The 12,801-nt window shown below is 37.2% G+C and overlaps 1 protein-coding gene across 1 annotated transcript in view; it reads left to right on the forward strand.

Moving 5' to 3' along the window:
• The first annotated feature begins 1,165 nt into the window (after positions 1 to 1,165).
• LOC149796470 (acidic phospholipase A2 E-like) overlaps positions 1,166 to 12,801 on the forward strand; it is a 54,519-nt gene continuing 42,883 nt past the window's right edge. The window contains exons 1-2 of the mRNA XM_089961175.1: positions 1,166 to 1,236; positions 1,867 to 1,979. Of these exons, the coding sequence (XP_089817301.1) occupies positions 1,214 to 1,236; positions 1,867 to 1,979 (136 nt within the window). The 5' untranslated portion in view covers positions 1,166 to 1,213. The remainder of the gene's footprint in view (positions 1,237 to 1,866; positions 1,980 to 12,801) is intronic.

The following is a 12,801-nucleotide window of genomic DNA, read 5'->3' on the forward strand; positions in this document are numbered from 1 at the left end:
AAATAGCTTTAATTAATATGATGCACAATGTAATATACACCATGTAACTTTTGGAAAAAGATTCAACTTCTCCCGATTACATTCCGCACAGTTAAATATGTAAACAAAGCGTTTTCTTCAATATCATTCGATGGAACATGAAATACAATACAGTATGGCCTTTCTAATAAAAATATAGACGTTACACGTATTGTGAAGAATGTTATAGAAATGAAAAGTGGTTGAGATATAAAATACTAGCCGTTATGGAACTTACCTTAGGCACACATTTATCTGGTAAAATCCTATGCATAAAAAAGTAGTCCTTAGTAAACTCTGACATAGACAAATGCAGTAACAGTTTAAAGAACTCATCGAAATAGAATTTTAGACTAGTTTTAAAATAACGAAAAAGAACAAGTTATAATTGTTATGTGTTGCAAGTATTGCATCATGAGCGCCTCAAGCCACGTACTATTACTTTAGTAAACGCGCATTAATATGATTGTGTTAATGACGGTAATTGGGTGTCCAGTCGACTCTGAGTACACAAGTTCTAGGCATGAGAAAATAGAAACATAAAATCATTTCATTTCATATTATATACCTAATATCACAATTTAATTGATGGACTTAATGAAAAAATAAAAATAAGTAATTTATGTAAAAATAAAAAAAGTAATTAATAACTTTTAAAAGTAATTAATAACTTTTAACTTTATCAGTTTTAATTTGGAAAAAGTTATATGGTACATGTAGGCAACGGTACGTTAAAGTACACAGTTCAGTCTTACGAAGTGTGTAATGACTGAGGCGATTTCTACTTTATGATATTCTTGGAAATCTATATTTTCTGTCCTGGAAATACGAAAAGTGTTGCTATTACTAGTACAATGTGGAACAGAACGTGGAATGAACCACTTGATTAGTAAGTACAGGAATTTGGCAAAGTTTACATATCTGGATGTTTCCGGCTTTGCGGATGCTCTAGAGAGAGTATCGATTTTTGTTGCCATGTGTATCGACCGTGTGTCTGGTACAGTGTTTTATGTCACAGTTCGTTCCACACAACATCGAGAATTTTATCCTATCTGTAGCTCAGTCATTTTTCAGGTCAGCGGCATTAAATCTAGCTAAAAGTACATAATTCGTTTAACATGAATTATTTAAAAACCGATTAGCTACTTTTAGCTATATTTATTGACGCTGACCTGAACATTTTACAAAGTTACAGATGGGAATAAAATTCGCCATGCTGTGAGTAGTTCCTAGCATAATACTAAATAACTTAGCTTCGTGTGAGTGTCTATGTCTGTCTCTCTCAAAATGTTTGTATGGTGTGCTATCAGAGTTGGAGAGACTTTAAGATGCTTTATGATATTCTTTGTTGTGTATCTGTTCCTGATGTTTGATTATATAACAACTCCGTTAGGCACAGCAGAAGATGACAGGGGTTTCTTATTGTTACAAGTAGTTCCTAGCGCGACGACACCATGACTAGATAAGAAACATAACGTTAGCAAAACCGCTAGATTTCTCCATCGCATGAGTGAGGAAAACGGATCCGAATGCAGTTAACTAACCAATATTCAGCATTCCTGCTTTCGTAGATTTTAATTTGCTTACATTAATATGCCAGAATGTTTCAACAGCATGAATAATGTTAAGATAAGAAACGTTGAGCATAAGTTTACTAGTATGTTTTTATTTTCTGCTCAGCGTCCCGCTAAAAACGTTTTCTAAAGAGCATCTTGCATCTTAATTTCAAATTGCAATAACACTTGCTTCTACAATAATACTGCTGAGAGAGAGAGAGAGAGAGAGAGAGAGAGAGAGAGAGAGAGAGAGCAAATTGCTTTGTAATTTACGATAAATCATTAATTTCAGAAGTTTCAGAATGGTAATCTATACAAATGCGAGGAGTTATAAACATCAGTGTTTACCAGCGTCAATGCTGGGAGTTTGCTGCACAGTTTGGACGCTCTTGGCCATATTAACAGGTATGTTTATTTCGATGCTTTCGCTTATTGCGGTAAAATATATGAATTTCTTTGAGATAAACGTTAAAATATGATATACATTTGCTATTATTACATATATGTGATTTTATTGCACTAAAACATTTCATGTAATTGGTGTCATACATGCAGTTTTGGACCGCCATATGCGGAAATTCAAAATTCGGAGTTAGCGAAGAAAGAAAAAAGCAGAAGAATAGATATAAAAGAATTACAACAAGAAGGAAGAATTGGTGGCAACCATATCAGATATCGATGTTCGCAAATATTTTAAAGAAAGTATAGATGTTACCCATTGCAGCTAAACTCATTATCATTTTAGACCAGCAAGTATATCTCCGTCTTTTTTCCGATATTGCTTGTGACGGAAACTAGCGGTGTGTGACACTACATGTGACGGACGTTTTAGACAACTGCTGACTGGTTCTATCAGCCCCTCTCTAGTGACTTGTAAGTATAGTAAGTATAATCACTTCTCTTGACCCACGGGATTAAATCCTTCAGAACCATAACTCGTTTAGTTTTAATCTCTCTCAAAATGTATATTCAGTTAATCACCTGAAATTTTAAATCGCTGACGCATGCGTGGTAGAGAATCATCCCAATGCACTCTGCAACATGGCTGCTAAATGAGCGAATCTTCTATCTGGTGATATTTCCCCTATGCCGACCAACTCTGAGGTCACGTCTGTATGTTAAGAGCAACACATTAGCTTCAAACACGTGGCCCATTACCTTGTTAATTTTCATGACTTATGGAAGCCATTCTAATTTATCTCTTGGAAGTAATTTTAAGCTAAGCACATTTTTTTAAAAAATTGGTGTAATTATGCAGTAAAGGGACACAGTAGCTTTTCAGAGTCTATTATTGTCAGGAACTTTGCCTTTTTCTGAGAAGTCTTCTCCTAATGAGAGTGTTCATATTCAGGGAGTAGAGTACGGTTTTGTTAATGTTCCTCTAAATTGTGTAAATTTTTCATCAGACTTAGTCTCAGGACCCTTGACAGTCGGAACAGTCTCTGTTTTACCCGTTGAGGGCATTCATTTATTTCTAGGCAATCACCTAGTTGGAGACAAGGTTGTGGTTAATCCACTTGTAACTGACAAGTCTTGCTTGGACCAGAAAGTCGATCCAATTAAAAAAGAATTCCCTGATGTATTTCCAGCTTGTGCAGTTACCAGAGCTATGACAAAGAAAGCTCTTGAGAATGATGTTGATAAGGGCAGTATTCCTTTAACTGACACATGTATTGGTCAGGCTTTTGATGAGGTCACTTTCACTCCTTGTTTGGATTAATCAGAAGCTATTGATCACAGTGATCTTCTTTTAACGACTCATTCTCTTTATTCTAATCAGGTTGATAAACGACAATGAATTGTCCTTGAACAGGAAAAGGATCCTGAGTTCTCTGTACCTGCTGATGATGAATAGTCAGTGAACTCTCAAATTGTAGTTCCAATACTTTACAGACCAGAAATACTTAGTCTGGCCCATGAAACTCCAATGGCTGGTCATTAAGGGGTCAATAAAACTTATCACAAGATCTTAACTCACTTCTATTAACCAAAAATCAAAAGTGATGATGGTAAATACTGTAGAACTTGTCATACCTGTCAAATGGTAGGAAAACCAAATCAGAAAATTCCGAATGCTTATATACAACCTATTCCTGCCTTTGACGAACCATTCATTAGAATTATGGTAGATTGTGTTGGTCCCTTACCTAAGACCAAGTCAGGTAACCAATACTTGTTGATCATTATGTGTGCGTCAACAGGGTTTTCAGAGGCAGTTCCCTTGAGAAATACAAAATCTAAAACAATAGTAAAAGCTGTGATAAAAAAATTTTAAACTCAGTTTGTCCGTCTCAAGTTCGTACAGTCTGATTAAGGCTCAGGTTTCATGTTTTGAATTTTCCAGCAAGTTATGTACGAATTATGCATTAAACAATTCAATTATTTTGCCTATGACCCTGAGAGCCAAGGGGCATTAGAAAGATTGCAGCAGACTCTGAAAAAAAAATAAGATTTCAATCATATTGTGATATGGGTAAAGATTGGGATGAAGGCATTCATTTACTGTTTTTTGCTGTTGGGAATCAGTTCAAGAATCGTTGGGTTTCATTCCCTTTGAACTGGAGTTTGGACACACTGTGCGTGGACCGTTGAAGTTAATGAAAGAGACACTGCTTTCTAATGAAGATTTTTGAAATTAATCTTCTTGATTATGTTTCTATTTTTTAAATATAAATTGTCAAAGGCTTGTGATGTCTCAAGAGCAAACCTGCATTCTGCTCAACCTAAAATGAAGTCAAGATATGATAAAAACTCGAAGGAAAGGAGCTTTCAGCCTGATGATAGAGTCCTGGCTCTCTTGCCAATACCACAAAATCCTGCTCAGGCCAAGTATTATGATCCCTACATAGTCGACAGAAAAATAAATTATTTAAATTAAATTATAAATATTCCTTGGAGGCGTAAACAAAAAGAACTCTGTCACATTAACATACTAAAAAAGTATATTGAAAGAGATAGCCAGGTTAAACATGCAATTATTTTAGTTGTACCGGTCCCACTCAGTGAAGATTTAAGTGAAGGAATATCATCGAATTCTGTTGACATTGGAGTGAAAATTGTTCGGAATTCAGATATTATTGAAGATCTGGACCAGAAACTTTATCGTTTGCAAGAGCAAGAAAGAAATGAACTTAAACAGTTATTATTTGAATATGAGCACTTTTTCCAGATGTTCCTACAAGGACAAACACAATTTTCCACGACGTTAAAATTGTAAATTCCAAACCTGTCAAACAATACTAGTACAGGACGAACCCTCTCAAACAGGAATACTTGAAAAAGGAAAATCAATGATTTTATAGAGCCCAGTAAAAGTGACTGGAGTTCACCATGCATACTTGTTCCAAAACCAGATAAAACTTTCCATATGTGTACTGATTATAGGAAGGTGATTATTGTGGCAAAAACAGATTCCTTCCCATTGCCATGAATTGATGTCTTTATTGATAAGATCGGGAATGCCAAGTATGTCACCAAATTTGACCTTCTGAAAGAATTTTGGCAGATTCCACTAACGGAAAGAGCAAAGAAATTTCGGCATTCGATATTCCAGATGGACTTTACCAATATAAGGTAAGGCCGTTTGGGATGAAAGGTTCGCGACGTACATTTCAATGTCTAGAGAATATGATTACCTCTAGTCTAGACAATTGTGATGTTTACATCGATGATGTCGTCATCTACAACGACTCATGGGAAGAATATTTAGCAACAATTCGGAAAATCTTTGACAGACTCACGGATGCATGTTTGACAATTAATTTGCCTAAAAGTGAGTTTTGCTGTGCTTGTGTAACTTTTCTAGGACACATCATGGGGTATGGACAAGCTAAACGTATAGATGCTAAGGTCAAGGATATCTCTGAATTTCCCGTGTCTGTTAATATATAAAAAGCACCTGATGCGAATTTTAGGTATGGCCGGATACTATCGAAAATGTTGTTCCAATATTTCTATAATTGCTGAACCCCTGACAAATGTATTGAGTAAGAAATACAAGTTCCTTTGGACTGAGAATGTCAGGAGGCTTTTGTCAAGTTGAAAGCCATACTTAAAAGCGCGACAGTTCTTACAGCTCCAAATTTCAGCCAGTCTTTTAAACTATCTGTTGATGCAAGTGTTGTTGGGGTTGCAGCAGTTTTGATTCAAGAAGATGAAAATGGTATTGATCATCCAGTGCGCTATTTTTCTAAGAAATTATTCAACAATCGAGAAGGAATGTTTGGCTTTGATATTGGCATTACAACATTTTGAAGTTTACCTCAGTTCAGTTCCTTCTTCGATTATTGCCTTTAGTGACCACAACCCCCTTACTTTCATCGGCAAGATGAAAAATAAAAATCAAAGACTACTAAGTCGTAGTTTGTTGTTACAGGAATACAATCTTGACATCAGGCACATCAAGGGAAAGATAATTTAATAGCAGACGCACTTTCCCGTGTATAGCAATATATTATTTCATATACACTCTGCAATTTATATGAGTTCTTTTTAACCTCATGTATAATTAATCTGTAGTAAAAAGAAAGATTTATGTATAAATCTTTTTTTTTCTTTATGGGGGAAGTGTTATGTATAGTTTAATTTTTTTTATATTTTTCATTACACGCTATTGTAATGTAAATGTATTCACTAGAGATGATACTTTTTTTTTTAGAAAATTGTTTGACATTGACTGCTAGTTTATAAAAACCAGGTGTTGATCTAAATCCTGACCTTGGTTGAAAATTCGTAGCATCCACGTAAACAAGTTTTATTTTATTTTAAATCGATTGGTGGTTTCGAGGTCATGATGGGACTTCGTCTATAAGATGTAAACAATTTGTTTTAATTTTTTATTTCTTAGAGTAAAATGATTGGTTTTCGTCAGGGTCACATTGGGTAGACGTGATCCTTAACAAGTACTTATTTTCTATAACCTTCAAGAAGATGATCACGCTACCCCTTGTTTACGTTTTACAAGACCACATAACCTCTGTTTTGGAGAATTATTCTCAGTTGCAGCTGAGCCTTTTCTTTCACTAGAAGTTGTATGATGTGCAGTTTGGAGTTTATTTTAAATTGCATGGACTCAAAAGGATTAATTATGTTAATTTTCGGGAAAGTACGTGTGCTCATGTGAAATAATTTATTCAGATATTAAAAACCGGTTTGATAATTCTTGTTTCTACAAGGAACTGTAGACTTCAACATTACAGATTGCAGCGTACGTCATCGTCTTCCATCTTGGATTCTTCGTCGGGATTAGAACTTGAAATCAGTAGAACATTTGTTATCAGCACTACTAAAATTTTATTCCTGAATTATTCTTGGATTATTTTTGGATTTGATTCTTTAAAACCGTAAGTTTATATTTTTTCATTTTTGCAGAATTTTTCCAAGGAAATAAATTATTGTATTTTTTAAAGCATGTTGTTTTCATTCTTCCTTGTTTTATTGTTTATTCGAGCCTAAACATCTGACATAGGAATCGTACATTTCTGCACGATTCTGACAATTTAAAGCAAACGGAGAAGAAAATGAGCATATAATAAATGTCAACACTTTACAAAACTTCTAACAAGATCATTTTTAGTATGAACATTTTCAGAGTTTACGCCCCCACACTAAACACCACCACAGATGCCAAGGATGAGTTCTACGATGGGTTTGACTCTTTCATCGACAAAATTCCCAAGGAAGAGAACTTGATTTTGCTGGGCGACTTCAACGCTAGGGTGGGTGCCGACCATGACTCATGGCCTTCGTGTCTTGGCAAGTTTAGCGTTGGGAAGATGAATGACGACGGACAGCGTCTTCTAGAGATGTGCTCGTACCACGAACTCAGTATCACCAATTCATTCTTTCAGACAAAGCCACATCATAAAGTATCTTGGAAGGCATCCCCGGTCTAAACACTGCCACCAGCTGGACTTGATCATTACAAGACGGTCTGTGTGGAAGGGTGTACTTCTTACCCGCACCTTCCACAGTGCTGACTCCGACACCGACCACTAGCTGGTGTGCTGCAAAATGAAGCTTCAGCCAAAGAAGATCCACGCTCTAGGCAAGAGGATAAACCACGCATTGATGTGAGCAAAACGCCATATCCAGACACGGCTGAGGATTTCACCTATTCTCTTTACAAGATGTTTGATTCAGAACCTCCCAATGGCAGTGCCAAAAAAAGACGGGATCACATCAGAGAGACTGTGTACAGCACACCACACGGATCTTTGGTAAGAAGCAATCAAAGAACTATGACTGGTTTGAGGCTAACTCCGCCACACTCATGCCAGCCATAGAAGAGCGTCGCAGTGCTCATCTGAAATACAAGCAATCCCCCTGCCAGAACCCACTACAGGCATACAGGTCTACCAGAAGCAAAGTGCAGAGATTAGCACCGCAGTGTGCCAATGAATACTGGCTTCAGCTCTGTCAGAGCATCCAGTCAGCAGCAGATATCCGAAACATCAGAGGCATGTACGATAGCATAAAGAAAGCAATGGATCACACGAAGAAAGTGAAAAAGCTACTGAAGTCTTCTGCAGGCGATACCGTCCACAACAAGAGCAAACAGATGGAGCGTTGGTAGCAGTACTATTCTGAACTGTACTCCAGAGAGAACCACGTGACCAACGATGCCCTCAACGCCATTGAAAACCTCCATCTCGTGGCCGAACTGGACGAGAAACCTACTGTAGCCGAACTAAAGAAGACCTTAGAGAAACTGTCCTTAGGTAAAGCCCCAGGGAAGGATGGCATCTCAGTAGAAGTCATCAGGTACCGATGTAGCGTGCTGCTCACACACATGCACAACCTCATCTGCCAGTGCTTGGGTGAGGGTGCAGTGCCTCAGGACATGACAGAGCGCCAACATCGTAACCCTGTACAAGAACAAGGACGACAGAAGCGACTGCAACATCTACAGGGGCATATCCCTTGTCAGCGTCGTTGGTAAAGTTTTCACCCGCGTCATCCTGAACAGACTGCAGACGCTTGCTGACAGAGTGTATCCAGAGTCACAGTGCGGGTTTCGCGCAGAGAGGTCCACAATCGACATGATCTTCTCCATCAGGCAGCTGCAGGATAAATGCAGAGAACAACACAGACCCCTCTTCCTGTCCTTTATAGACCTCACCAAGGCGTTCGATCTGGTCAGCAGAGACGGACTCTTCACAATTCTGGCGAAAATTGGATGCCCTCCAAAGCTGCTAAGCATGATCCAGTTCTTCCACGATGACATGAAAGGCACAGTGCAGTACGATGGCTCAACATCCGACCCCTTTGACATCCGTAGTGGAGTGAAACAGGACTGCGTCCTTGCCCCCACGCTCTTCGGCATCTTCTTCGCAGTCCTGCTCAAGCACGCCTTTGGGACGTCCACATAAGGGATCTACCTGCACACGCGATCAGACGGCAGACTGTTAAATCTGGCACGACTGAAGGCAGAGAGCAAAGTGCGTGAAGCAACCATCTGGGACATACTCTTCGCACTCACATCGCATGCGATGAATTTGGGTTGACCATCAGCCATAAACAAACGTGATGGTTGAGGTCGCGGACCCCCCAAGCATCATCATCAACAGCTACGAACTTGAGGTGGTCAGTCAGTTCACGTACCTCGGCTCTATCATCACCAACAACCTCTCACTCGATGCTGAGCTCAACAATCGGAAAGGCTTCAACAACTCTCTCCAGGTTGTAGCAGGGAGTGTGGAACTTATTGGTAATGCTAGTGATATTTACCATTCACTGTCAAGACACCAAAGTGTTGACTATGATGTGGTTAAGAAAAATTCAGAAACTATAAAAAATAAGCTGGACAAACTCGTGTTGAATTTGCTAGAGAAAAAGAGAAGTTATTTGATAGATGGTCCTTAGCCAAGAAAGTTGAACAAGATTATGAAAGACTCAAACAACTTGTATTACTTTGAGAGTTCAAGAACTGTGTCCATAGTGACATTAAGACTTATGTTGACGAACATAAGATCGAAACCTTGGACAAATGCTGCTCGTGCTGTTGATGTGTATTCTTTAACTCATAAATTTCCTTTTGTAAAAATAAGACGTCCACTCAGCAGTCTCCTGGCAGAAAAGTATGTCAGCCTATTACAAGCCCTTCTAAATCTCAATCTGGCACAACTTCTAAAAATCAAACTTCAGATAGGCTTGATCAAAGATCATTGTTTCTTTCAACGTGTACATATTGCAGTTAGAAAGGAACCTTTATTTCTCATTGCTACAAATTAAAAAATAGGCATCAAAATGAAGGCAGACCTATTGCAAATGCTCTTATTTCTAAGAGGTCCAGGTCACAGCCCTGTATTGAAAGCAATACTTTTGTTGGGTCTAATAAAGCCTAGTCTGATTTTTGATGGAGAATTATGAACCATTTATATCGAAAGGTTTTGGCCAGTCCTATCCCTATTAAAATGTTAAGAGACACGGGAGTCTTTTATTATCACGTACTTTGCCTTTTTCCGAGAAGTTTTCTTCTAATGAAAGTGTTCTTATTCAGGGAGTAGAGTGCGGCTTTATTAATGTTCCTCTCCATTGTGTAAATTTGTCATCAGACAGTCTCAGGATCCGTGACAGTCGGAACAGTGTCTGCTTTACTCGATGAAGACAATCATTTATTACTAGGCAACAACCTATCTGGAGACAAGGTTGTGGTTAATCCACTTGTAACTGACAAGCTTTGCATGAATCAGAAAGTCAATCCAATTAAAAAAAGAATTCCCTGATTTTTTACCAGCCTGTGCAGTTACCAGAGCTATGGCAAAGAAAGCTCTTGAGAATGTTGTAGATAAGGAAAGTATTACTTTTGGTGTCACATTTATTGGTCAGGCGTTTGATGAGGTCACTTTCACTCAATCAAAAGGTATTGACCACAGTGATTCTCTTTTTAACAACTCATTCTCTTTATTCTAATCAGGGTGACAAACGAAAATCACTTATCGTCGAACAGGAAAAAGATCCTGAGACCTACTGTTTGTTTCAAAGGGCCATTAGTGAAACTGAAGCCACTAAAGTTACTGTCTGTTATTTTATTAAAAATGGAATTCTTATGAGGAAATAGAGACCTCCCGAGGTACCAAATGGGATGAGGGGTCAGTGAACTATCAAATTTTAGTATAAAAATCTTGCAGACAGGAAATGCTTAGTCTGGCCCATTAAACTGCTTTGTCTTGTCATTTAGGGATTAATAAAACTTATCACAGATATTGGCCCACTTTTATGGGCCAAAAATCAAAGTGAGTGATGTCTATAAATACTGTAGACCTTGTCATATTTGTCAAATGGTACGAAAATCCAATCAGAAGATAAATAAAGCCCATCTGCGACCTATACCTGCATTTGACTAACGATTTAGTAGAAACATGGTAGCTTGTGTTGGTCCCTTACCTAAGACCAAGTCAGATAACCAATACATGTTGACTATTATGTGTGCGTCAGCAAGGTTTCCAGAGGCAATTCCCTTGAGGAATATTAAATCCAAAATCATAGTAAAAGCTCTAATAAAGATTTTTTTAAAATACTTAATTTGACCTTCCCAAATTTGTCCAATCGGGTAAAGGGTCAAATGTTAGGTCTGGCACTTTCCAGCCTTTGATGCTTCAATTTAGCATTCAGCAGTTCAAATTAAAAGTGAAATTATCGTTGAGAACTATGACGGAGAGAACTTTTGAGTCTGGTCATAGAGTTCTGTCTCTCTTGCTCATTCTTCAAAATTTTCTTTAGTTTAGGTATTACGGCCCTTACAAAGTTAAAAAGAAAACGAATGCATTAAATTAAAATATTATTGCTCCTGGGATCGAAATAAATTATACGAGTACTAGAATATTGAAAGAGATAGCCAGGTGAAACATGCATTTAATTTAGTTGTACCTGTGAAAAATCTTAGGAATTCAGATATTATTAAAGATCTGGACCAGAAACTTTCACATTTGCAAGAACAAGAAAAAATGGACTTAAAGACTTATTATTTGAATGTGAGCACTTATTTCCAAATGTTTCAAGAACAAACAAAATTTTCCATGACGTTGAAATTGTTAATTCCAAACCTGTGAAACCACACGCGTACAGAATGAACCCTCTCAAACAGGAATACTTGAGAAAAGAAATTCAGTATTTGCTGGAGAATGATTTTATAGAGCCCAGTAAAAGTGACTGGAGTTCACCATGCATACTTGTTCCAAAAATCAGATAAAACTTTCCGTATGTGCACTGATTATAGGAAGGTGAATAGTGTGACAAAGACAGATTCATTTCCGTTACCAAGAATCGCTGACTGTATTGAAAAGAGGGAAATACAAAGCATTTCCCCAAATTTGACCTTCTTAAAGGATTTTGGCAAATTCAACTAACGGAAAGAGCAAATGATATTTCGGCATTCTTAACACCAGATGAACTTAATGTACAAGTTAAAAGCCATACTTAAAAACGCGCCAGTTTTTACAGCTCCAAATTTCAGCCAATCATTTAAACTGACTGTTGAAGCAAGTGATGTTGCGGTTGGAGCAGTATTAACTCCAGAAGACAAAAATGGTGTTGATCATCCAGTGTGCTATTTTTCTAAGAAATTAAATAAGCATCAAAAAATTATTCAACAATCGAGAAGGAATATTTGGCGTTGATATTGGCATTACAACATTTTGAAGTTTACATTAGTTCAGCTCCTTCTTCAGTGATTGTGCTTAGTGACCACAACCCCTTTACTTTCATCAGCAAGATGAAAAAACTCAAAGACTACTAAGGTGGAGTTTGTTGCTGCAGGAAAATGATATTGACGTCAGACACATCAAGGGTAAAGATAATTTAATAGTAGATGCACTTTCCCGTGTACAGAAATGGATTATTTCATGTACACTGTGTAAAATTCATAAAAATTCTTTTTACCCTCATGTATAATTAACCTATGGTAAAAAGAAAGCTGAAATCTTTCTTTTTCTTTATGGGGCAAGTGTTATATGTATTTGATTTAATTTATATTTAATTGAATTTAATTGTCTGTAAGTTTTAATTTTTTAATTACATGTTAAAGCAATGCAATTTTATTTACTGGAATTTGACATTTTCCAGAAATTAGTTTGACCTGACTGTTTTGTCGTCAACACCTAAACATGTAACTTTGTTCTATATGCTGACCTAGTTCCTGGCCTTGATTTAAAATTACTAACAGTTCGAGTAAACAACTTATTTATTATTATTAATGTGTGATTGATAATATAGAAATGGAGGCTGA

This window comes from Sinohyriopsis cumingii, chromosome 6 (assembly GCF_028554795.1).
Source record: "Sinohyriopsis cumingii isolate HCF-2022 chromosome 6, ASM2855479v2, whole genome shotgun sequence".
NCBI classification, from domain to species: domain Eukaryota; kingdom Metazoa; phylum Mollusca; class Bivalvia; order Unionida; family Unionidae; genus Sinohyriopsis; species Sinohyriopsis cumingii.